At 42.7% G+C, this 27,212-nt stretch overlaps 1 protein-coding gene across 3 annotated transcripts in view; it reads right to left on the bottom strand.

Annotated features, from left to right (window-relative positions):
- Window positions 1-27,212, bottom strand: part of Klhl2 (kelch like family member 2) — a 110,014-nt gene that overhangs the window by 11,002 nt on the left and 71,800 nt on the right. For all 3 annotated transcript variants that reach the window (XR_013104424.1, XR_013104425.1, XM_034520540.2), the window contains exons 6-11: window positions 14,855-14,964; window positions 10,219-10,335; window positions 8,013-8,162; window positions 3,666-3,783; window positions 1,835-2,032; window positions 928-1,029 (exon numbers count right to left, since the gene is read on the bottom strand). Coding sequence is in view for 1 of the 3 variants with exons in the window: in XM_034520540.2 (XP_034376431.1) it covers window positions 928-1,029; window positions 1,835-2,032; window positions 3,666-3,783; window positions 8,013-8,162; window positions 10,219-10,335; window positions 14,855-14,964 (795 nt within the window). In the remaining 2 variants the exon portion in view is untranslated. The remainder of the gene's footprint in view (window positions 1-927; window positions 1,030-1,834; window positions 2,033-3,665; window positions 3,784-8,012; window positions 8,163-10,218; window positions 10,336-14,854; window positions 14,965-27,212) is intronic.

Here is a 27,212-nt window from a genome sequence, read left to right on the forward strand (position 1 = left end):
TGAATGTGGATGTCAACAGAAGCCACTGGAGGCCCCTACAGCGGTAGCTACAGGCAGCTGTAAGCAGCCTACCATGGATGCTAGGAGTCTAATTTGGCTTCTCTGAAAGAACAGGATATGGTCTTAACCACTAAGACATCTCTCTAGCCCATCAAGAACTACTTTTCGAGGTATACAGGAAGCTGGGTCTGGTGGCACATGCCTTTAACCCTGGCACTCTGGAGAAGGCAGGCGATCTTTGAGTTTAAGTGCAGCCTTGTCTACATATCTACATAGTGAGTTCCAGAGCAGCCAGGGCTACACAGTGACACTCTGTCTTTAAAAAGGGGGGGCAGGGGGAGAGGGGAGGCATAGAGAATTTTACCACCAGTGAGGAGGAAATGGACAAACATAAATCTGAGGGTGAAAAAAAATCACACTGAAGAAATAAGACAAAGCTTTCCTCAGCTGTGGGCAAAGGGATAGAAACTAACTAAGCCACTAACCGCCTCCTGGGTGTTAAGGGCTCTCATCCAGATATAGACATCTGGAAGTGTAATGACCTGAATTGTTTTCGCAACAATTATCATAAGAACAGATGAAAAGGCTGGGTGCCACTTAGGGAATAGAGCACTTGTCTAGTGTCTGAGTCCAATTCCCAGTTAACATTAAAAAAAAAAAAACTTTAGTTGACAGTCTTCTATAAGTCACACACAGAGAGGAAGGGAGGAAGAAAAAGGGCGGGGTGAGGAAGTAGGTAGAAAGGGCTTGCTTACACAGTTTTTATACAAATGAGCTCATTTAAAAAGAAAACGATTACAATGTATAACCATTGCTTTTCCTCCATCCATTCATAAACCAGTTCTGAAATTCCAGATGAAGCACTCTCAGCAGCCCAGCAGCCCAGAGCACCTGCAAGTGTTCATCTGTTGGAACTGCCAGACCTACCTCCAACAACGCCGACACCCACACTGCTCCTCCTGGTGTTCATCGGAGCAACATGAAACCACTCATTAGATTTTATGTTGTATGCTTCCACAGACGATAAACCTGTGACAAAGGAGAATACCCTTCATTTCCTCTTCCAAGAAGACACCGTTGTTCTTATATATATATATCACTAGGGGAAATAACGTCAGGCATTTTATAATGGATTAAAATTAAAAAAAAAAAAAAAAAAAAAGAACATGAGAGAACCTGCTGATTACATGGTAGGGGCGGCTTCTCTGCTAGAACATGAGAGAACACGCTGATTACATCTACTAACTCAGGCTGTTGCCATTTATAAGGTTTTTAAACATGGAAGTCTGATGGATATTAATACATCAGATATATAGATCTATACACACACATATATAATCTGCACTGTCACAACTTTTTAAAACAGTTATTTAGGTGTTTCTATGACCCTACATAAAAGTTATTTGTGTGTGTGCATTGCTTTGTGCATGTAAGTGCAGTCAGTACCTTTTCAGGCCAGAAGAGGGTGCTGGGTATTCCAGAGCTGGAGTTGGAGCTGGAGTTGTAAATCAAACTCTGATGCTTTCAAAGAGCAGCAAATACTCTTAACCACATCCATCCAGTCTTTACTCATATCTCTTAGAGAAATTTTGAATTTAAGGTTCTGAGACAAGTTCTCAGTCTGGAGCCAATGCTACCCTCAAACTTACAATCTTTCTGCTTGCAAATTTCACCTCACTGGCCTTAAAAAAAAAATTCTTGGTGTCATTTTAAAACTTCTCTAAAATAACTGCTAAAAACACTGAAGTATGTGCTAATGTTTCTATAATGTCTACCATAAACGTGGCTACCATATCAGTGACACATCACAGCAGTGCAGGAGAGAGGAAATTACCTGTGCTGCCATCAAAGCCCCCCACTGCATACAGCAACCCATTCAGCACAGCTGCTCCCAGCGTGCTTCTGCGGTCTCGCATGTTCGCCACACTGGTCCACTGGTCTTTCACAGGGTCATAGGAGTCTACAGTGCGGACTCTTAGTGAGCCATTGAAGCCGCCAACAGCAAAGACAAGCCCGGCCATATAGACCATCCCTGCCAAGGAAGAAATCAATTCAGGATGAATATGCCATCCAACAGCTACCCTGATCTCAAAGCAGGCTGCAATCGAGAAAGCCTACAGTGTTTGTTAGGACATAAAACTCGTAAGAGTTTTAAATGCTGAATCAGTCTTGAAAATTTCTCTTCATTGGTAAGAAACATAAAATCAGAAGTGCACTATGAGGTGTGTACTAGGAACCCACTGTTGCACAGATTCCTGTAGATAACGATTAATAAGTTTAATGTCCAACTGAAAACAAGTGGGGCAGTTTTCGGTGGTAAGGTGCTCGCCTGGCCTTGCAACTCAAAAACAAAACTAGTATGACAAGAGTAGCACTGCTGAGGGAGGGGGGAAGAGAAACAGAGAGGGGAGGAAGGAGGGGGGAGAGATGAAGGGTGAAAGGGAGGGAAGGAGGGGGAAGGAAGAGAGGGGGAGGGAAGGAGGAAGACTGAGAGGGGGAAGGGAGGGAGACAAGAGAGAAGAGTATATATGTGATAGTGTACGTGTGTGGGGGTGTGTTGTGTGTATGAGACTGTGTATGAGTGTAAGAAAAAGTATACATGTAAATGTGTCGGAGAGTGTATGTGTGTGTGAGAGTGTATCTAAGAGTATGTGTGTGTGTGAATGTGTATGTGTGTGTGTGAGAGAGAATGTATCTGAGAGTATGTGTGTGTAAGTGTATCTGAGAGTGTGTGTGTGTGTGTGTGTGTGTGTGAGAGAGAGAGAGAGAGAGAGAGAGAGAGAGAGAGAGAATGTATGTGTGTGCATGCAGGATCACACTCCTAGCCCTTCAGTCTTACAGAATAAAGTGACTCTGGGTATGTTAGCTGGAAACAATCCCCAGGATGTGCTGTGGGATGCTACCATCCTGGAGAAACACTACACTTAGAGCTGCTTTTATAAAGGGAGATGAGAACAATGGGTCTGTATTTCAGCTCCAGTGGGGACTGAAGATTTGCACCTGCTTCTTTTGAGTCACTCTGGCTACATAACATCTGCTTCAGCATGTGTATAAATCAAGTGTCAGAACAGAAGCAACTCTTGCTTATAGCTTAGTTGGACACTTCCTAGAACTAAAGGGCCAACGTTAAAGAGTTTTCTCTTGATATTTCATTAAGGTAACTAGGAAATCAGGAAGCAAATCGCCAGCCCTGCCAGTTTGTCCTACAAAGTCGGAACCATGCCCGGAGGTAAGGACAGGGCAGCAGCCAGGCATAATGGAAGACACAGGTAATCCTAGCACTTGGGAGGCAGAGGCAGACAGATAGGAAATTCAAGGCCAGCCTGGGCTACACAGTCACAGAGAGCCTGTCTTTAAAAAAAAAAAAAAAAAAAAAAAGAATAAAAATAAAAAGAGCTGCTATCCTTTCCACAGAATGCGTTGAGTTAGGCGTCTAAACAACATCCTTCTCCTCCATCTTTTTTTCTTTAAACGGGGTTCTCATGCAGTCCAGGCTGGCCTTGACCTCACTGTGTAGTTAAGGATGACCTTGAACTCCTCATCCTCCTGCCTCCACCTCTGGAGAGCTGGGATTAAAATCACAGCCTACCATGCCTGACTTTCTACTAGACCTCTTTTCCTAATGACTGAAATAAGGCCTGGGAGCTCCTAAAGACCCAGCTCACCTGCCCTGCACCTCCTGGAAGGCAGCTCCGCAACCTGGTGCCATCGTTCCTCTTTGAAGTCGTAGCATTCCACGCTTCGGATAGCCTTTGGTGCCTGGCCCCCGACCACCACCATCAACTAAAAGGGAACAAATATAAGTGCTTGAACCAGTGGTATCACCTACTCAAGAGACTGACCTACAGAGACCCGAGACTGGATTGTGCCGGGCACCACAAGCTGGAAGAAAACGCCTCTCTAACCAACACATCAGTGATGCCAGCAAGGGGCATGTGTTAGAACAATTCTATCATCTAGAACATTTGGTTTAAAAATACAGCTTTCAGAAATGTAAAGAGACTTCTGACCACTCAAGCAAAAGCAGAATTTAAAGCAAAACAGTAGGGAACCAGCAGTGGCAGGGCTGCAGAGTGTCGTGGGGCTTGCTGTAAACCAGATCCTGGTTCTACAGCGATCAGAGGCAAGGCTGACAGGGCACAGGAGACGGAAGCAAAGTGTGTCACCAGGCGGCAAGTGTAAGGACAGTAAAGGATTCGAAGATGGAAAAATCATTTTAAAAAGGGAACCTGGAGTAGATGAGAATACAGAACCACGTACTTTGCTGATGCTCCATAAATAAACCATCATCAGAACATAACGGAGCCATCAAGCTCATACCGACCATGAGCATCAGTCTAGCGCTGGAGATAAACAAGCGCTGTGGAGTCACCCGACAGCTGACTGCCCAAGTCCTCGTCTACACCTTTGTCTGTCTAGAAGTATGCTCGGGACTACACAGGACACGGTTTCTACACACCAGCAGCTTAGAATCCTAAGGAACTAACTCCCAGGACAGAATTCAAGACCAATATGCAATTATATACAGTTGAATAACTATATGACAGTAACTGCTATTGGGGACCAGATAAAGGGGAGTGACCACAACTCAGCGAAAGCCTTCTAAGGAGCTGGAAAGATGACAGAACATAGAAACTTCTGTGTTTGTCATTTGCCATACACATGGGCACTTTCTGGTAATGGGGAATAAAAAAATGGTGACATCAGGACAGTGTCACAGTTAATGAGGTCTTGAATGAAAAACTATAAAGAACGAGCAGGGATTTGAGGGGAAGATGAGACCATGACAAGGGAAATGAATGTTGAAAATAAAAAGTCAAAACAGACCCAGTGTGGAGACACATGTGGCCTGTGGCCCTGGCGGCGTGATCACCTACTTGTACCTAACACTACAGGAAGGTGTGAACATAGAATGTGATTCCAGATTCACAGTAAACCCCAAGTCTCAAAACAAACAAACAAAAAAACCAAAAAACACAGCACAAGTTACCGAGTAAAACCGAAACCCTTAGACATATTAGGCTTAGTATAGACCAATGGTGTGAATATCTCAGGCTATTCCTCTAGCTCTGACTTCAAATAAATATGAATTAAAGAAACTCAATGCGCCCTATTAAGAAAAGGTCAGGCAAACAGTGAGAACAGTAGGAGGAAGACTGTAAAAGCAGTCTTGCATGGCACACACGCCCAGCCTGTGCATCCAGATGTGTGCTCACATCTCAAAGCTCGGTCTGACAATGACACAGTGTGGAAAGTGATGTATCCAGTGAAGATCAATTCAACCATCAAACCTCAGAACAGAATGTAGATACCTTAAAGACTGTGTTCTTAACTCTAATTATGTGCATAAGTGTGTGTTTGTGCATGCTGAGTACAGTGTCTGCAGAAGCCAAAGGACAGGAGTTCTGGGAACCACACTCAGGTCCTCTGCAAGTGCAGTGCACACTCTTGAACACTGAGTCATCTATCCAGCCCCAGAATGTTTTAAAATTCCCACATTGATTGACAGATTTCTCAATTCTCAAACTGAAATTCATTCTTTCCACACTGAAATGAGAACAGAGGAGAAAGCATGTCATACTACAGAGGACAGGAGCATCTTCAATTTGTGTCTCCGAGAAAGACAAAGTGGGATAGAAAATGGTACTCCAACACAGTACAAGCAGAAAGGATGCATTGGAGAGGAGAGAGCGGAAGATACTGAGAAACTCAAGTGTTGCAATCAGCAAAAGGGCTGTCATAGCCTAGACTGCCGTGACTGGTAACATTAGGGGACGCCAAGAGGAAGAAAAGGAAGTAAATTTATCCTAAATGCAGGTTGCTTAGACTTCCTTCACCCAGAAATACATCAAAAGGGAGGGGTTAACAGAGATAAGAAAGCACAGTAGCAGAACATATATGGTAGGGCTGGAGAGATGGCTCAGTGATTAGGGGTATGCACTGCTCTAGTTCAGTTCCCTGCAACCAGGCTGGGTGGCTCCCAAGTGCCTGTGACTCCAGCTCCAGAGAATCCAATACCCTTCTCTGGATTTCCTGTGTACCTTCATGCACATGCATATTAGTACATACAGACACATAAATAAAAATAAAAAATAAACCTACAGGGCAAAATAGATAGCTCAGTGGTTAATAGCATCGTCTGCTCTTCCAGAGGTCCTGAGTTCAATTCCCAACAACCACATGATCGCTCATAACCATCTATAATGGGATCCGATGCCCTCTTCTGGTGTGTCTGAAGATGCTACAGTATACTCATATATATAAAAAATAAATAAATCTAAAAAAAAAAAAAAACCTAAAAACCACAGTTTCTTGTTATGATATCCAAATGTAAAAATGCTTCACAGAATCTCTGCATAGTTTATACAGAATACAAAAGTCATGTGTGAGACGAACAAGCCAATGTGTAATTAGTGAGTGTAGTCAGTAACATAAGAAAACCCACTTCAGTGGGGATATATGAACTTATGGTAATTTCCTCAGCATCACGACTGTGCTTTATTCTATTCGACCCTTAGAGATTATGATAAAGATAACATGACTTTAAGATACATATGTATACAACTTTAATCCCACTTCATTCTAACCTACCTCCTTAGAATAAACCCTGAATATAACCACTGCAAAGTGATAAATGGTATCATAGGAAAACTTCCTACACAAGTATCTTTTCTAAAACCTGTGTGCACAAGCAAAAATACAAGAAAGGACGATGCATACAAAAGGTGCATACTCAATGCTGCAGTGATGCTCAAACTGCCGGCCACATTTGGGACTCTTCAACAAGGGAAATCCCAAGGAAGCTAAACACCAGAGAGCCTCCATGAATCCATACATATACCGCAAAAAGAGCTAACACATGGAAAACTCTAGAAGGATGGAACGGTGGGAAAGGCAGCCCATACCAATGAGGCCCAGGAGACAACTTAACTGACTAGATGGCTTACACTGTACAAAGAGAAAATAAAACACTTGACAGGATTTTACCAAGAGTTCCTTAGTGCTGCAAAATTGCTATGTTTAGCCTGGAAATTAGGTGAAATTAAGCTGAATTCATCTTTATTTATTCGAAAGGCCTCTCTGCAGTATAGCTAAAAATGCCAGAAGAAAGAGCATGAGCTAAAGAGGCCTATATTTTTTCCCCTCACAGACATGAAATATTTAAGAAGTATTTAAGTTAAGCGGGGGTGTTGAGGTGGTTCAGCAAGGAGAGGGGCTTGCCACCAAACCTGAGGATGTGAGTTCAACCTCCAGAACCCACTCAGGGGAAGAAGAGAACAGACTCCCAAGTCATCCTCTAATATCCACATGTGCGCGCGCGCACACACACACACACACACACACACACACACACACACACACACACCTTAGGAAGGCCAGCGAGCATGAATGAAATAATAACTTGGGGGGCTCTAGAGATGGCTCAGTGGGTAAGAATACTAGATGCTCTTCTAGAAACCCCAAGTTAGGTTCCCAGCACCCACATGGCAGTTCACAACCATCTGTAACACCAGTTTCAGCACACGCATGCGCAGAATTAGGCTGGAAAGGTAGCTTAGTGATTAAGAGCACTTACTGCTCTTTCAAAGGCACACAATTCCGATCCCAGCACCCACAGTGGGTGGCTCACAAACACTTGTAACTCTAGATCCAAGGAATCTAATACCTTCTTCTGACCCTCATGTGCACACATATACCACATAAATAAAACAATAAAATAAATCTTAATAATAATCGGAAAATGTTTTATAAAAGGTTAAATGAGCTGAACAATCCATATCTTAACATGAAGGCAACAGAAATTAAGTCATATATTCTATGATGCTCTCTTGGGCACTATCCTTAAGGTGTAGCCAATGGAGACTAGATCACATATTCTATGATGCATTCTTAGGCACACTGCCCTTGCAGAAAAACCGAAATAGTCATGGAAATTCAGGTGATCAAACACATTAACAGCGCACTGTGGGCCTTCGGATGGGGCAAGCACAACTGTGAACAATAGGTCCTACTTTAGGAAGGTTCATGGGTGTCCTCAGCCGGGTCCGAACGCTCTTCATTAACATGCGCTGCTCAGTGGGCAGCAAGTGGTACTTCATGGCTTCAATGAGGTAATCTTTGCACGCACTGCTGTTCTTCACCAACGCTTCCTCTTCAACCCTCTGTGGGAAGAGAGCAGACAAACCCTGTGAGTGGGTAACTGTGGGACTGTGAAAAGTGGTAGAGCACTGACTACAGATGGCTGGAGACCCTGCAAGGGATGGAATACATTTCACCACGCTCCCAAACTCTAGGCTCCTGACCTGCAGTTTAAGACCTCCATTGATCAGTAGGGCAACGCCCCTACATCCCCTCCACAGGTGACTACAGGCCTCAGACCCTCGAGAGATTTCCAGATTAATGAGATACATAAAGGCCAGAGGACGTAGCCAATTAAGAATTCCTTCCCAGACCCTCCTTTCTCCTATTTAACTCAGATCTGCCCCAACTGGTGGTGGTGGGGGGGGGGTGCAGCCAGATTCATCTATGTTTGCCATGACAATAAACCTTTTAGAGCCATGGACTTCCTCGTGTCTTTGGGGCCTGATGTGGAGAACCATGGAGGGGGCCTTAGAACTACTGAGCCGCTGCTTAATCTCCCGCAGAGGACTTTTCTATGATCCAGCCACGGACATACCGAGAGTCTCAACCCACAGGGCACTGTCGGGGTTTCCCTCCCCCTTGTTCCTCTCTCGGCTGCGGGGCCAGCCCATAGCCCCCACAGTCTCTGTTCTTCCGTGGCCTCTCAGCAGTGTCTGGGAGCCCCAGGACACAGACCACTGGCCTGCAGGTCAGCCATCAGCCAGGAGACCACCACTCAAAAGCCCTGCCCCCGCAGGACCTCAGACTGAGTGAGATCTCCCCGCGCCCTGGCAGAGCCCCATAGCAGAGCCCCATAGTGTCCGCCCCACGCTGGAATGAACTCAGTCAAAATCCTGCGCTTCTGCTCCCTGGAGCCGGCAGGAACCCAACTCCGCCCAACAGGACCCACACCTGCCCACACAAGCCCGCTCGAGAGCGCAAGCTAACCACCCCGCAGGTAACAGCTAGTATAGGAGAAGGCAGCTATGGAAACAGAAGAGAAAAAAATACAGTGGTAACTGTCCTGTCCATCCTGACTTCTGCTCACGCATTTGGCTACAGAGAAAAACAGCAATGAAAGCAAAGAGCTTCAATCTCAGCAAGAGAGAATGGAACTCTATGGACAACAGTCATGTCCACCCATTCCTTACATTTAAAGAAGCCAAAGAGTTGACAAGAAAGGAAAGAAAAACAAAAGGGGAAACTTGGGGGAAAGGTGGGGCCTGGGGATTTGGGGACTTAACCTTGGAGTTCACCCCCCACAGTGTCCCCACAAACATAAGTGATTACAGAGATGCAGAGACTTCGCTCTGGGCTATTCAGAAGTGCTGATAACAGCTTCAACTAGGCAAGGCTATTAGTTCCTGACAGTCTCTTCCAACACAGGAGGGCATATGAAAAGAGACCTAAAACACTTTCAAATGTTATACGTATGGGGTTTTGTTTTGTTTTTTGCTCTGGCAATGTTTGACCTTGGTACTGAGCTTTCTGCTCTTTTTCTTTTCTCCCCCCCCCCCTTTAAATATTATAGCAACCATGTTAAATAACAAGGTTCCAGTAAACCTTCAAATGCTGAAACCTACTCTGCTCACCAACAATATCTCCTTACAAGTTTCAATTTCAGAAACTCATGCTCAGATGTTCCTGGAAGATTGTTAATAAACAATGAAAAGTAAATTTAAAACACCCTGCTCTTCTTCACCTTAGAAATAAAGAAACCATATATATGTCCCTGTGAAATTATGAGGCAGAATTAAATAGCAATTGGTCAGATCTCAAGTCCATTCCCATTGTAAAATAGGAAGAAAGGAAGGAAGATGGTAGTGCGGGGTAAGCTCAGGCACATTTATTTACACACACTCAGAGGATCACAAATGCTACCTCAGAAAGTTCCAGTACTTTCCTGAATCGGAAAGAGGGTGGAAGCCAATTTCTAGAAACAGGCAATGGGCTGGGGTGGGGGGCAGCTGCCACAGTGCTAGGTGCCTTAACTGTCCTCATTCCTACATTCAGAGATTTCATCCTGCAGCCCTCTTCACTGTGGGACGGGTTTGTACATGCTGGTGGCCAGCAAGCAGGTACAGCACATACACTTACCTGCACCAAGTACTCCCGAGGAAGCAGGGGTAACCGGACATGCTCCATGAGTCGAGCCATGAACTCCTGCCTTACGTCCTTATCATGGTTTACCCAGGCTATTACTGCTTCAAATACCTTAAAGGGAGAAAGAAAATGAGCCGTATGCCAATCAGATGTGTTTCCTATGTCTGCTTGCATACATCCACAATCTGATGGAACACGTTGCACACACAGCATTGCTACCACTAAACTCCACGGAGCAAACCTTCTCACTTGCCACACACAAAGGTTATTTACTCTCTTTTCTTCTCTTTCTTTTGATATATGAAGTTTAGTGAGTACTTCATTAAGTGCCTTGGTTTGCTCAATAATCACTTTCCATTACGTATTTCCTAAGCATTTCACCAAGCTCATCATAAATCTTACTGCACTTGGACGGTAGCAGTGATGAATGATATCCATACCTTCCTTCGCTGTGCACCTAGTCCTCATTATAGACTTATGCTCCTTTAAAATAAACACCCACAATAATAAAGCACAGTTAGTTTGTTTTCTACTGCCATGACAAAAAAACGTCACGACCAAGGCAACTTATAAAAGACAACGTTTAGTTTGAGACTCATTGTTCCAGAGGGTTAGAGTTCAAGTCCGTGACATCAAGGTGCATGGCTGCAGGCAGGCAGGGAAGCATGGTGCTGCAGCAGTAGCTGGCCAAAGGGGCACATCTCCAACCTCAAGTAAGGCAGAGAGGACTCACTTGAAGCCTCAAAGAACCACCTCCAGGGACACGCCTCCTCCTACAAGGCCACACCTCCTAATCTTCCCCAAACATTTCCACCAGCTGGGGAGCAAGTATTCAAAAATACATGGGTCTATGGGGACCATACTTATTCATGTACTGATTAATCACCGCTTATGTGGCTGGCTTTAGAATCTTTCCTGGGAGTGCCTATGAAGTTGTTTTCACAGACCAAAAACAAACAAAACAAAACCAACCTGAGTGTAGGGGGAACCACCTATCTTAAGTGCAGATGATGCCTTTGTATAGACTGGGAACCTAGTTGCAGTAAGGAGAACTGCAGCAGGGTGCCAGTGTCCCCATTTCTCTGCTTCCTTGCCCCCGTGACACGAAACTGCTGCTCCGCCATGGTCTCCTGCTATGAGAGCCTGACCGCTCTGATACACACTAACTCAAACAAATCTTTTCTCCTTTATGAGGTTTCTGTCAGGTCAGAGCAACACAGAGCTAACAAATAAATGCACCCTTATAAATAACTCATGTTTGAAATTCTCTTTGGTTTTATTAACAAGTTTTGGATCATACACTTATAAATCAACAGTTTATAAAGTGGGTTAACACTCCTTTATCCCAACAGAACACATTTAGATACTGTATTCTGAACCCCTTTACAAACTTAACAGAAAGAGCATTACTATGCAACATATTCCTCTGAGAGAACTAATACACTAATTAAAAGGCACTGTCAAAGATCAAGTGGCCATAGGTGTGTGGGTTCATTTCTGGGTCTTCAATTCTATTCCACTGATCTTCCTTCCTGTCTCTGTACCAATACCATGCAGTTTTTATCATTATTGCTCTGTAGTGCAGCTTGAGGTCAGGAATGGTGACTGCCCCAGTGGGGGAACATCCTCACAGAAGCAGGGAAGGGGGTTTGGGGGGAGGAGGGAAGACCGAGAAAGGGGATCATATTTGAAATGTAAATAAAGAAAATATCCAATAAAAAAAAAAGAAGAAAAAAAAGAGGCAGTGTCTTTCTACATAACCTCTTCCCAGACTGATGGATACACTTCCTGATAATCTTTTAAAGGCTGAGGGACTGTATGGCAATATGCAAATGGGTTACTGGAAACAAAAACAGGTTATTTTGATATAGCACAAAACTAAAAATAGTGTGCATTCTAATTATCACCTTTAATGTATCTGTCACCCAGGACATATTAAATGCTTCTGTATGCCAGGTGCCAACTATGGAGAAGTGAGGAGCTGGCAGTCTGTCAGATGTATCCACCGCAGCTCTGCTCTGTCAGCTCCACGCCCCTGCTTCCCCAACCCTGCTTCCCTACAGCAGGCTATAACCTCAACATTTTCCTATTTGGTCTTCAGGCCACAGGAGGGCTCCAGCTCACCATCACCTTGAGAGCTAGCTCTGCAGCTGCTCCCTCTAAGACCTATCTCCAAGGACTCACACCGCCCTGCAGTTCATTTGCACTTTCCCTATGCAAACAACAGGACGTGTACAGAAGAAGCCACTCTGTGACCTCTGAAGGTGGGAGGATCAGAAGAGGCAAGCAACTTTCACCTCAGCCCCTTGAACTGCCATGTATGCCACATAAGAAGTGTGGTTACCTGCAGTATTTACCACACAATGAAAATCTACAGCAAGTGACAAGAGAGGGAGAAGATATACAGGGATTTGGAGACAGATCCCCAAGCCTGACATGTCATGAAGGAGTTACTCCAGACATTCCAGACTCACAGGACACTACATGATAAAGAAGGGAAGCCTTACATCTTTGATCCAATAGAATCAGGCTAAATACTGTTATCTGGACCAGTCTAACTGAAGTCTTGGATGCTATGGCACAGAAACAGGCTCCACTGACCACTGAAGTGTACACATGGTAAGTTGGTGTTGAGTATCCATTACATTTCAGAGTGGCTCATTGGATATCAGTACAAAACCAAAGCCGTCCTCATGACCTTTCTCTAATGGTATCCATCTCCACTTCAAGCCTGGAAGCAGCTCTTCAACAGCACAAGAAAAGTCCTGGTATTTAACCCAGCTGCAGACATTCGTGGCACTCTCTTCCCGTTTCATTTCCTGTTACTCTGGGCGGCATACTCTAACGCCAGCCATCCCTGAGCAACCATACTCTCTCTCACAGCCTTTCCATCTGTGTAGTCTGTTCCCGTGCTCTGAAATGCTGTTCCCACCATTTCCATGTCTCTGACAAGATCATTTTTAAAGGTGTGGATCCTACATCTAAACCAACATGAATTCCACTCCTCACCCCAAACCAAATGCTCCTACTGTGCCCCACGAAGAGCTCTGTGATCCCATAGTTGCTCCACTGGTTTCCCACTCGTTTATAACTAGAAGAGTCTACTTGGTCAGTCTCAAATCCAGGGCCCTGTGACAGTGACGGGTGTGCTCAGTCCTCATCTATTACATCAGCAGGAGTGTCACCCTTCTTTAAGCAGCTAAGACTGTACACATCACAGTTCTGCATATTTTTGTCACATTTTAAATCATAGAGAGAACACTTCTTTTTATCCTCACATGAGATGGATGCCCTGAGAAATAGAACCAGACTCCCTACAACTTTAAATGTGAACTACATGTACCATTTCTATGAGCTTTATTCATTGTTGCTGTTTCAGGTTTTTTGTTCTTGTTGTTTTGAGATATGGTCTCTCAACGGCCAGGTGGCCTTGGCTGTGCTGGGGCTACATAGACCAGGCTGGCTTTGAACCCACAAAGATTCTCCCATCTCTGCCTCCTAAATGTTGGGACTAAAGTTGTACACTACAATGCCTAGCTATGTAAGCTTTTGTCTCCAATTCTCACGAGCTACAAACTGCCCAGAGAAAATAGCTGAGAGACGCTTGTGTCTCCAACCATATGAAAGGTTCAGGAATGTGGCCTCAGAAAAAGCAACTGCATGGGAGGGAGGGAGGGAGGGAGGGAGGCTGACCGTAGAGGTGACATATATGTTTCAAAGAGCAACTTAAAAGGATGATAACATTCAATGATGTTCAGTCTAGAACTACTGCAACCTTAATGCAGAGTGTTCTTAGAGACTGGAGACATGACTCTGCAGTCAAGAGCACCTTCTGTCACAAAGGATCTGAGACCAGTTCCTAGCACCCAACTTGGGTGGACAATTGCTTTTAACTTCAGTTCCAGGGGATCCAACTCCCACTTCTAAGTCTCCCTCTGTACACACACACACACACACAAAACCCATCCACTAACATAGATACACATACATAAACAATAAAAATAACAATTTTTAAAAATTTAAAGAAAGGTCTTTCAACTTACAAGACAGCAAAACTAATGGGCTTTTGTCGTTTGTGTTTCTGTCAAATACTGTTAGGCATCTAGCTGTAGAAAGAACCCATTCTTCCAAAGGTACTTGGTTTAAATCCTTTGATATGTACAAACTTTTGCTATAGGGGTCAAATACATTTCTTATAGGTGCCTGAGGCTTCTATTCACACAGGAGCACAACTTATGAAAAAAACTGAAATGAAGTAAGAAAACACTAGTCTGGGGAAATATATCAGTTGTGTCTTTGCAAGCATCAGTACCAGACTTGGATCCTTGGAATCCTTTTGACCTATGTCAACATAGTTAAGACATGGTGGCATGCCATTGTAATCTCAGCAGTGGGAGATTCCTGGCCCGCCTGCTCAGCCTACTAGAGAATTCCAGGCCAATGAGGACTCTTAACTCAACATGGACAATACAGTGTCCTCTGTTCTACACACGTTTCCTGACTACCTGACCTCCCAAAGAAAAAGAAAGACAGGAAACTACCCAGCACCACAGAAGGAAGTGGGGAGAAGATGGAGGGGAGAGAAGACGAAAAGGAGAAGAGGCAAAGGGGGAAAAAAGGTGTCACTTGCCTTCTCCTCTGAGGAAATGGTGAGTTTATCACTTGAGATCAAGCTGCACACCTGCTCGATGCCGAGGTTGAGAAACTCTTCACTAAGTACCACATCTGCAAAATGTTGTTCTGTTGGGGAGCCAGAGAGAGAAGTCATCAGTCATTCCATCATTACACAAACCAAAAGGAGATATCTCTTCATTAACCTGAGAGGAAGGAAACCAATGGCCTCTCTTCTGGGCAAGAACCAATACGAAGGCTGCCTTCATGGACACTCACTGGACAGAACCGCATTAGGTGCACATTAAACAGCTATGTTGTAGCACGGCACATTTTATATTTAAATCTATAAAACCTTTGGTCACACAAAGCATGTGGTGGTGTAAATCCACATCTTTGAATATAGTATGGAAAACATTAGAACATTATGATCTGAGGAAACTGAAAACTAAACAAAATGCCTTAAATGCTGCTCAATATGAAAACGTGGGCAACAGTTACAAAAAATTAGTTCATTACAGTGAAACAAAAGCAAAGGTTTACAAGAAATCTAAATTCTGTATTATACCTCAAGTCCTTCCCAAAAAGCTGGTAAAACTGGTAATTCTTAAAATACCCAAATCCTCTCCTTGATTATGCTTATTTTTGAGAGGGTCAGGGAGCAACATAATGACATGACTTTATTAACATAATTAATGATTTTAAAGTTTATAAAGGATGCATTTGGTACAAAACATCTTTTTCTGCAAGCCCACCTCCCGCTCACAAAGTATGAGCTGGAGACAGAAGACTTCGGCCTGGTCTCTGCACTAAGGCACTCCAAGTTTGCCTCAGCTTTACCGTGTGCCGGCGTGTACAATATGGGGTGATTATAAGATCCCCTAACTATGGCTCCCACACAGTCAAGGCTCAGAAAGATGCTAACATAATAATGGTACGAATGGTCTGAACAGGTGTGAATATACTCTTAGTTTATAAAACATAAGGAACTATGTGTGGAGGAGGCTGAGAACTCTAACGAGGCCTGTTAGCCCTGGGACCTCCAAATGCTAAGCATGTGCCAGAAAGTCTACATTATCTCCAGCGTGGCCTTCACAATTGCCTATACTCAAACAGTACGTTTGAAAGGCTTTTCTATGGTGAAATAAAAGGTTCCTTTCAAGATGTATTTCAGGGTACCCTAAAGAAAATTATTAGCTTCCTCTTTAGAATATTTTAAAAAAAATATGATGTGTACTTCCACAAGCCTCCTGAATACCTATTCACTTCATAAAAGGCTCCTCACCAGAGGACTCTGAACGTAATGAGAAACTCGTGGGGTAATTACAAAATGATTGGATTTACAAAAATCCTACAGACACAGTGCTTTTCAAAGTCAGTGTCTGGGTTAGGCAAGTAAGATATAACACTGAAATAAACATGAAAATAAAGACTGAATTTCCTTTGTAAATGGGGGGGGGGAACCCTCAGCCCCAGAAATTGTTCACAAAAACTGACTCTGGCAAAGAAACCATGTGATTCAGTGGAGGAAGGGTAAACTTTTCCCAGAAAGATACTAAGACAAAAGTGGCCATCCACACATGAAAAACAATCTTGTTAAAGACCGTATATTTTTCACAAAAATTAACCCAAAATGGATCACACAACTGCCTTAGAAGCACAAAACGTCAGGAGAAAACCTAGTGGGCACCAGCCCTGTGATGACTACCCTTACTCGGCTGAGGAATCAAGACATAGGAAGGAAACAATTAATACGTTGGACTTCATTAACACTAAGTCTTTGACCCTGAAAAACTGTGCTATGAAATAAAGAGGTAAGTTGTAACTTAAAGAGAAAATTATATAAAACATTTATCTTACGAAAGACCATTATGTAAATCATGGAACTCTTAAAACTCAACAAGAAGAAAATAACCCCTGTTTTCAAATGGGCAAGAGATCTAAATAGATACTTCCTCAAAGATTACATAAAGGTAGAAAATAAGAACATCAAAAGACACTATCATCTTGTCCCACCATGAACTACAGCACCCTACAGATCCGCACATCTGTTAGAACAACTGAAACTCAGGCCACAGAGGCTTCATAGCGAGACCTGGTCTCCAAACAAAAATCCCCAAACACTGACAACATGAAAAACAGGTGACAGAAACTCTTGTTACTCTGCCTTCAGAAAGGAAAATGGAAAAAAACAAACAAACAAACAAACAAACCCGTGGAACATCAGGTAGAAGCCTTGGCCACTCCAGTCTTACGCCAGACGTTGATCTCCAGAACCCACATCTATGACAGCAGAACACCACGGAAAGATGGGCGGTGTAGACAGGAGCACGCAAAGGCTCCCGGGCCTGCTAGCTGGAGCAGGCATCCAGCAGAAACAGAACACCTTGCCTCAAATACAAGGTAGAAGGAGAGAACTGACTCTCCGGTTGTCCTCGGGCCCCTATATGTAACATGGCAGAGCATGCCCCAATAGGAATAATATTCACAGCCCCCACACAGTGATTACAACAGCTGAATAAACCTCCACTGTATATATGAACCACATTTTCAATATTTATTATTCATCTGCTGATGGATATCTAGGCTGATTTCATTCCTGGCTATTATGATAAGAACAGTGTTGAGCAGAGACGAGCAGTACCTCTGGTAAGGTATGAAATCCTTGGAGATATGGCTAGGAGTGTGATATCGGGTCATACAGTAGATCTGACTGTAGCTTCTTGAGAAGCCTCTATACTGATCTTCACAGTGGCTGCTAGTATATACGCCCACTAACAGTGAATGAGGGTTCCTTTTTCACTACATCTTTGTATTTAGCTATAAAGAAAAGTGAAACTATTGCATTCTATTAAGTGCAATAAATCAGGATCAGAAAGACAAATAGTGTGTGTCCTCTCTCATACACACACACACACACACACACACACACGTGTATGTATGTATGTATGTATGTGCATGTATGTATATATACTTATTATATAGGAGTAAATGCCAAGAAACTGCAAGGGGCCAGGAGATGGGGAAGAGGCAGAAAGGGAGATATGAAACTGGAAGAGATGGGTGTCCTACAGGTAGAAGGATACAGCAGGGCTGGGGAAAGAAACGGGCAAAGGCGCTGGTTGTGGGAGGAGTCATGCAAAGCTAGAACTATGAAAATGACAAAGGAAAGGGCTACTTTGTACACTAACTAAACATTTAAAAACAACAACAACAAGATTTACAGCAGTTATAAAAGGTGTATCACACAAAATGGAATCACTTCTATCATAGGTAAACCAAAGTAAACCAAAGTGGCTCGGGGACAAACCACTAGAGCTACAACGACTTCTCCAAATCAAATTGAACGAAGGGCCTGGCGCATACCAGGCAAGCACTACTGAGCCATAGCCCCAGCCCTCACTGCACTTTGTATTTTGACACAGCCTCTCACTAAGTTGCCCAGAATGGCCTTGAATTCACTTTGTAGCCCAGGCTGGTCTTGAGATTGCAATTCCCATATAGCAGCAATCACGGGCCTGGCTCATTCAAAAGACCATGACTCAGCTAGCCAACCATAAAGAAATAAAAGACTCTTAAGTACATATTACTAAGCAAAGGAAGACAATCTGAACAGCTATAGAGCTGTACAATTACAAGAAGATCCCCTAGAAAAGGCAAAACTAGAGAGAAAGTAGTGCCCATGTCTGACATGGAAGGGTGGGGGTGAATGGAGGATTTTCAGGACAGGGCAACTATCCTGTTATGGTGGGTAGGTATGTGCCTTACACATTTATCAGAACCTACACAATGTACAACGCAAAGAATGAATACTAGCATGCATTATAGACATTGTTCTTTAGAGATTATTTTCCCCTTCCCTTTCTTCTCTCCAGACTCTCCCATATACCTTCCCCAGTGTCCTTCAAATTCATGGCCTCTGTTCTCATTAGCTGTTACTACATATATACTTGTATATATTCCTGAATATTACCTATTCAATCCGTACAATGCTACCTGGATATCTGTCTCCTGAATTGACCATTTGGCAATGCACAATCAATTGATGAGTTCTTCCCTGGGGAAGGCCACCACTCCCATTCTTGGCTTTCCTTAGTTGCCCATAGTTCTTTGTTTATGGTTGAGGCCCTAAAGGCTTTTCTCTGTCCACTTTAGCATGATGGACTACAGACTTTTAATAATGTCCATACTGGCCTGTCAGCTGTAAGAAATATCCTACGGTGTTTATAACAGGAAACCAAGTGGAACAGAGGAACTAAAGAAATGTATGGTAAATGCATTTTCCTCTAGTATTTTCTGTAAACCTAAATTTTTCTAAAACTAAAATCACTTTAAAAAGAAGAATGTATTAATAAACAACATGAATGATAAATTTACAGTTAAATTTGACGTTGGCCAAAAGTTAATTGCAAAAAAAAGGTATCAAATTGGTATTGGAAAACTACAAAATGGAGATCCAGGGGTATAGTGTTTAGAGAATGGTTGTCTGGAACACTCACCCAGTGGGGTTTGGAATGAAAGAACAGACCACGCTCCTTTCTGTTTCTAAAAACACCACCCTCCAGTTCTTTGGCCTCACCAGATGTTTATGCAATAAATAAAATAAATAAATAACTCTGAAGATTTTCCTTTTTAAAAAAAATTATCCATTTCTCTCTCTCTCTCTCTCTCTCTCTCTCTCTCTCTCTCTCTCTCTCTCTCTCTGTGTGTGTGTGTGTGTGTGTGTGTGTGTGTGTGTGTGGTATATATATATATATATGAGGTGTGTGTGTGATGTGTATACATGATACATATGTGTGTGTGTATGTGTCACACAGCATAGTACTTGAGAGCTCACGGTCCACAGGATGTCCTCTGAGTCCACATTCTTGCTGTGACATGTCTCCACCCCATACAAAGTAAATAAAGAAATGTCAAAAAGGAAAAGAAGGCAGGAAAGCAGAACAAACTGGTGTGGTGGCACACACACTTGAGGGGCTAAGGCAGGTGTATGAAGAACCCAAGGCCACAGTGAGTGCTACAGAAGCCTAGGCAACATGGCAAGGCTCTGTGTCAAAAAAGCATTAACGGAGGCTGAAGAGATGGCTCAGCAACTAAGAGCCCTGGATGTTCTGGCAACACATGGTAACGTCCCTTGCAACTGCTGGAAACTGGAAATAAAGGAGTTACATCAACAACCACTTGACAATGGAACGTCACTTAGCTTTGTGTTTGAGACAGGGTCTCACCTCAGACTTACTACGCAGCCAAGGATGGCCTTGATCTCCTGATCTCCTTTTTCTGTATTCCTCTGTATGTTCTGGGATTGCAGGTGTGTACCACAACACCTGACAAATGATGAAATATTCTTAATTAATTGCTGATGCAAAACATGTCTGAATCATGTACTCATCTGGGTGGGTATGCTAGTATCACAGTGGCGATCCCTCCAACTCTAAGCTGAGTGAGACAGCACCACTTGTGCCAGGTATGGTGACAAGTACATTCAATCCTGACACTAAGAAGACAGAAGGAAAAAGGTGAGTTTGATGCCATGACTACATCATAAGAACCTGTCTAAATAATAATAAACAAACAAACAAACCTATTTTTTTTTTTATTATGAGCTAGAATCCTGAGAAAAACAGACCAGTGTCCCACAATGGGTAAGATCCATTATGAGGAATCGTTGCATATTGCATATACAGTCATAATACCACATACACAGTTATGTGGACCTGTGAGCTACATTACCCAATGCATGTGTGGGCCCTAGGATGCCTGCAGGAGTGTCCAACCTCTTGACACTGCTACACGATGTTATCATCTACAAAGTTAACATAGAAGTAAAATTTTTAACAAAACACACATGCACACATACAATCTCATGTTTTAAGTAAGTTTACAATGTTTGAGGTGGACACAATCATAGTTATCCTTGGGAGCATACAGCCTGCAGACAGGTAGGACACATCTTGGGGTAAGAAAAAAGACTATTTGTGTGAAAGTACCTATGCATATTCTCTTTGAAAATGAAGCAAAAGGCTATCGAGATGGCTTAGCAGTGAAGAGTGCTTGCTGTACACTCGTGAGAACAACACTTAGGTCCAATGACCCACATAACAAGCCATGCAGACTATGAATGCTGAACCCCAGGTCCGAGGGTAGGGCGGGAGACAGGTGAATTGCTGGGGTTAGCTGGCTTTCAGGCCAGCCAAGAAAATTGAAGCTCCCGGTTCAGGGACAGATTCTTCAAAGGCAGGAGTGGGAAGCAAACGAGGAGAGCTTAAAGCCTTCTTCTGTCTCCATGAATGTACATATGCACCATAGGCACACCCACTCCTATACATGGGCACACACACTCACGCACATACACACACAAATAAATAAAATGTGCCGGGCAGTGGTGGCACACGCCTTTAATCCCAGCAACTTGGGAGGCAAAGGCAGGCAGATTTCTTAGTTCGAGGCCAGCCTGGTCTATTGAGTGAGTTCCAGGACAGCCAAGGCTATACAGAGAAACCCTGTCTCAAACAAAACAAAACAAAACAAAACCAAAAAACAAAAACAAAACAAAAAATAAAATAAAAAAAAATAAATAAAATGTAATGCTTTACACAAATCTGAAGGCCTGCTTCTAATTGCCAGAACCCACATAAACGTGAAGGGGAGAAACTACTCCAGAGTCATCCTGCAACCTCCACATGCACCAACACCTACAGACATCACACATACAGGACAACAATAAATAAAACATTTTAAATAAAGCCAATCTTACAGTTTTCAGGGACAAATGTTCCATTTCACATTTGTTAAAGAAAAACAAGGGATCTCAACCATTTAAGGGCAGAAGGAGCTGTACAAGCTGTTGTGGAAACATGCACCATCCAAACATCTCCAGAGGGAACTGCTTGGCCTTCGCAGCTTTGATTGAAATGAACCACACTTAAAGTTTATATGAGACTCTCACCAAAGGGCAAGCTACTTCCCTAACATACATACATACATACATACATACATACATACATATTTATACTGATTATGTGTGTATATATATATATATATATATATATATTCTCCAATGTATCTAATCATAGCAATTTCTCAATGCCATTATATATAAAAACACATCTGGATAGAAACCATAGGAAGATAGGAAGGTTAACTGCCCGCCTGTTGTTTTATGTGTTTTTGATCCAAATGATTTATTTCTGGTACTCAGATCATGACATGAAGGGTTCTCACATTACAACTACTACTAATAAAATAAAAATGATATGACTGAACCTCTCCAGCTTCAACCCACAAAACCATGCAGCCCAAAGTGTCTTACAAACCTCCACTGTGAGCCTGTGTGTGAGTATGACAGTGTGTGTGTGTGTTCAAGTGTGAATGTATGTGAGTGTACATGTGTGTGAGTGTATGCGTGTATGTATGTGTGTGAGTATACATGTGCACACACATGCATGTGCATGTGTATGTGTGAGAGACACTGCAGGTTAGAGGAGACATGGACAGCTCTACAAAAATCAGCTCTCAAATCTCCTCTCACAAACATACTTGGCCACTTGGGCAATGACATACTTCAAGTTCCCCACTGCCATATTGTGCAGTGTGTGTAGAAGATGACGGGGCTCAAATCTGGAGACTTGAACTTATGAGGAACACTGATTTTAATTATTTTAAAGTTCACCAGTAAGCGTTGTTTAAAATATAGTATAGCCATGCAATGGAATATTCTCTACATGTTAAAGGGGAAGCTCACAATATAAAAACAGCCTTAGGAAATAAGGCAAAGTTCAGTATATATAACATACTAGGTACATACACAATGTTACATATGCCATATATGCTAGCCACATACAGAAGAGAGACATATGTATATGATAATATGCATAAAAGTAACTAATAAAATCTTGCAAGTAACAGGAAATAGTATGAACAAATCTCATATGCAATGAGTTTGTATCTAGAACAACAACCTAAACATCATATAACATGATTAAAAAATAGACATATCTCCAAAAACCATACACAAATGCCCAATAAAATTATAAAAACACAATAGCATAACTCATCAGCAGAGAAATGGAAATCAAAACCACAGACAGCTCCTCAATATCCTGTGTTCTCTTCATGTCTTGAGGGTTCTACTGATGCCAAGTCTAAATTAGTTGACTATTCTTCTCTTTCTCTTTTAAAAGAAATTCTCTCTCTCTCTCTCTCTCTCTCTCTCTCTCTCTCTCTCTCTCTGTGTGTGTGTGTGTGTGTGTGTGTGTGTGTGTGTGTGTGCGCGCGCGCGCACGCATGCGTGTGCCACTGAGCACAGAACTTTATGGAGCCTATTCTGTCTGCAACCTTTACACGTGTCCCAGAGATCGACTTAGGTTGTCAAGTTTGCCCAGCAAGTAAGTGCTTTATCTGGTGGGTCACTTCCCCAACTCCCCCCTTATGATTAATTGTGATGAAATGTACCACTTTAACTATCTTCTAAGGTACTGGTCAGTAATGTCACAAGCTCACATTGATGGAAAACACATCCTAGAACTTTCTCATCCTGCAGATATATGAATGGCCTGCTTGTCTCTCCCATCCCACCTTCTCTCCAACTCCTAGCTTGGATTGACAAATCTTGATTCTTGATCTTTTTTCTCAGTAGTGCTATAGGAAACATAATATTGACTGGCACAAGAAATTTTTAAAAAGTCTCCAGAGGCACCTGTGATCATGTGCACACACCCACATCCAAACATGCACCTACACATAATCTTATAAAATAATAAAGTATTTCTTAAAGTGCTATGTTTTCGTAAAGCTCTGGGTTATCTGGCCCTTGTTCGTAACTCTGTTACCAACACAAGCTATCACCCATCACTTCGGATCCTTTCACTCACATATTACCCAGTCACTTACAACACAGCTTTACTGACACATTAGTAGTTACTCTGCCTGGGACAGTTTACTACTGGCCACTCAATAAAGCCTAAGGGCATCTAATAATGAAGTTGCTTTTTTTTTCCTCTCTGAGCCAAGAAGATAATGGTCATAACAAATACTTGCCAACCATATGGATTATGCCATTAGTATATAATACATATTAGATATATATATATTGCATTATACATTACACAACACGCATATACTTGAGTGTATGTGTGTGAAAGAGCTTGCCCTTACTAAAGAGGTCAAAGTTTCCTCTTATGTCTCTCTAGCAAAAGACATGAGCTTAATGATAAAAAAAAAAAAAAGAAAGAAAGGCAGGCAAGACACAGCATGTGTGTGAGAATGTGCTAGCACCTGGATCTAGAAACAGCCCAGTCCATCAGCCAGAGCATTCTGGGGAAAGTAAGTACCTACTTCATCTTTATATTCCTAATTCATAAAATAACTGCATAGCTGCCATGGACCCTACACATGGTAACCCTAAGGCTTTAATTTTCAATCTCTAGGAAGAAAAAATAAACAAACAAACCTCACACACTCACTGCTGCCAGTTCCATTAACACAGAGGGCTGAAAACAGCTAACTCATCTCAGCTAGAAAAACTGCTAGCAAAGCAGAGCTTTCGGGTAGTTTAATAAGACATAAGTGAGGGCCATGATGGGAGTGAGGATGCTGAAAATGATTAATTCTCTTAAGAAGCACCATTCAGAAATGTAAGCTGAGTACTTGTGTGTTTTCCAGAAGACCTCTGCATCAATAAATGAACACCGCGCAGACCCTTGAATGCCAGCTTCAGTATGCACAGGACACAGTCAAGCCGCTAACGCCATTATTTAAATCACACACTCCATACAGTGTTTCTTTTGCGAGGGCAGCATTTGAATCATAGTTTATTCCCATAGACATTTACACCAAGCAGGGCTGCTTGCCTAATTATGGGAGGATAGACACAAAAATTTAACTAAGTTAAACTTTTTGCAGAATAAAATCTTGTAGAACTGCTTTTGGTCGGGGTGGTGGTGCAGAGAGAATGCACTAGAGCGACACTAGGGCCGCAGCCGCCATTCCCGGGTTGGTGAACGCTCTGTCCATGCTCCTCAGCCCCAGGGCCAGTGCTCACGCTTCTCCTTTTGACAGGGTGCAGAACCAAGGCTGGTGACAAGACAAAGCAGTCAAGAGGCTGAATGACTTCCCAATGAGCTGGAGCGAGTGGCCTCAAGGACCTCTGCCGGTGACATGCAGTCGTAGAGGAACACCACATCAAGACAAAGAAAAGCGTGTATAAAATATTGAGACATCTCAAACAATAGCCTTGGACAGACATAGTGGAGGCATGGGAAGGCCTGGGGAAGGGTGAGCACTGGCCCTGGGGCTGAGAAGTTCGCACAGACAACAGTGAAAGGCTGAGTGTTCACCAGCCCGGGAATGGTGGTGGAGACCTACAGTGACACTTTGTGGTGAGTCAGGTGGGGTATATAGTCCGATGAAGACTCCAAAGCTTTTCTCCCCTTGTTTTTGCATAAAATCATGAAATTCAACTGGCAAGGAAGGCTTTTAAAAGTTCATATTTCAATTTATAATTAAAATCCAATTTCCAAAGTATCTTTTTCACTAAAATTGTTAAAATGCATCCGAGCTGACGAGCTACACTTCCAGCTTCTTTGAATCTCTGGCTTGCTTTCAAAAGCAGCTTTAATCCAGGCAGTGGTAGAGCACTCCTTTAATCCCAGCACTTGGGAGGCAGAGGCAGGTGGATTTCTGAGTTCAAGGCCAGGCTGGTCTACAGAGTGAGTTTCAGGACAGCCAGGGCTACACAGAGAAACCCTGTCTTGAGGGGGGCCAGGGAAGTAGCTTTAAGACAAAGGTCTCATTGAGTTGGGAAATTTTTAAAATATACATATCACCTAAAAAACATGAGAAGACTGCCTCTAGCCAGCATAATCCTAGTAAGTCAGTAGGCAGAAGTCATGGTAAATGCTTCACTTAACAATTTTATTATTATGATTAATCCTTATCAATTATATCAATTAGTGGATTTTAGTGTGACTTCTTTTAAAAATATTTGATTGATTGATTGATTGATTGATTGACTGACTGATTGACTGACTGACTATATGGGGGTGCCATAGCACACACATGGATGTCAGAGGACAGCTTGGGGAAGTTGGTTCTCTACTTCCACCATGTGAGGCTTAGATTCCACCAGCCATAATGGTAAGTGTCCTTACCCACTGAGCCATCTCACCACTTAGTCCATTCCTTTCCTTGTCGTTTGTGACAGGATCTTCTGGAGTCAAGGCTGGCCTTGAACTCCCTATGTAGTTAAGGATAAACTATGATAACTATTTCAAAACAACAAGACTTTCTATGTGCATACCTCTCTATGGAGTTTGCATAAAAGGTAAGAAAAGAAGATTACAGTTGAAAGATTCTCTACCGTTGAGAGCTCTTCCAGTTGGATTATAAGCACTGTTCTATTTTTTTGTATATTTGTATCTTTTCACAGTAAAGGATGTTTTAAAATGTTACCTATAAACCTAAGAAACTCAAGCAAATGTAAATTTCAGAAGCAAACATAAATGCAACACAATCTTTACGACGAGACTCTGAATTAAAATATAGCACGCTAAAAATGAAGAATCCATGCTTCTGTGTAATTTTATAGAAAATGTCATTTTTTTCTTCTCAAAAAAAAAAATCTGTACAATCGTGAAGGACTCTACAGAGTAAAGACGTAGACGTTTCCACTCTGAGAGAATTTTGTTTTCCCAGAGTCTGCAGTATGCCAAAAGAAATCTATGACTTTCAATAAGAGAAAAACGTAATAGAACCCACAAGTCTCCTGAGAGCACAGCTAAGTGGTGCGCTGGTCTCCCCCTCGGAGCAGCACAGCCGCTCTGGTGCAGCACAGGCCCCGTCTCCGCTCTATTTTTTAATCTTTTGCATCCATCTTGCTTTACTCCCCTATGCGACCCCTCTCCACATTAAGAACCAACATTTATCAAGTGCAGTGTCAACAAGAAGCGACTGGGGGACACAAGCTAAATAATGATCGCTTTATACACATTAAAAAAAAAAAAAAACAAACCTGGCCCAGCCACCCTAATTAAATCACTTAAAACATACACACCCATCTAGCTAATGGAGACTGCATTTATAAGGAGTATTTTCTATTTGGCTGGAGAACAACGCTATTGACACAAGAACACATCGGCAAATTCAAAGCAGCACGTTATGGAAAAGGTTTTCTGGCCATCAGTCTGTTAGGGTCCTTCCTCCATTTACTTAAGTATAGGTTTTAAAAGCTCATCCCCAAATCAGTTCCTGGCCAGCAGGTGGCCCAAAGAAACCCATATGGCTCAATTCTATCAGGCCTGTTTTGAAGAGCAGTGGTAGAGCAGGGTATTGTGGCTCTGTCTGAAATCCCAGGACAAGGACACGGGTGGGTATCAGAA

Source organism: Arvicanthis niloticus, chromosome 16 (assembly GCF_011762505.2).
Source record: "Arvicanthis niloticus isolate mArvNil1 chromosome 16, mArvNil1.pat.X, whole genome shotgun sequence".
Taxonomy (NCBI): Eukaryota; Metazoa; Chordata; class Mammalia; order Rodentia; family Muridae; genus Arvicanthis; species Arvicanthis niloticus.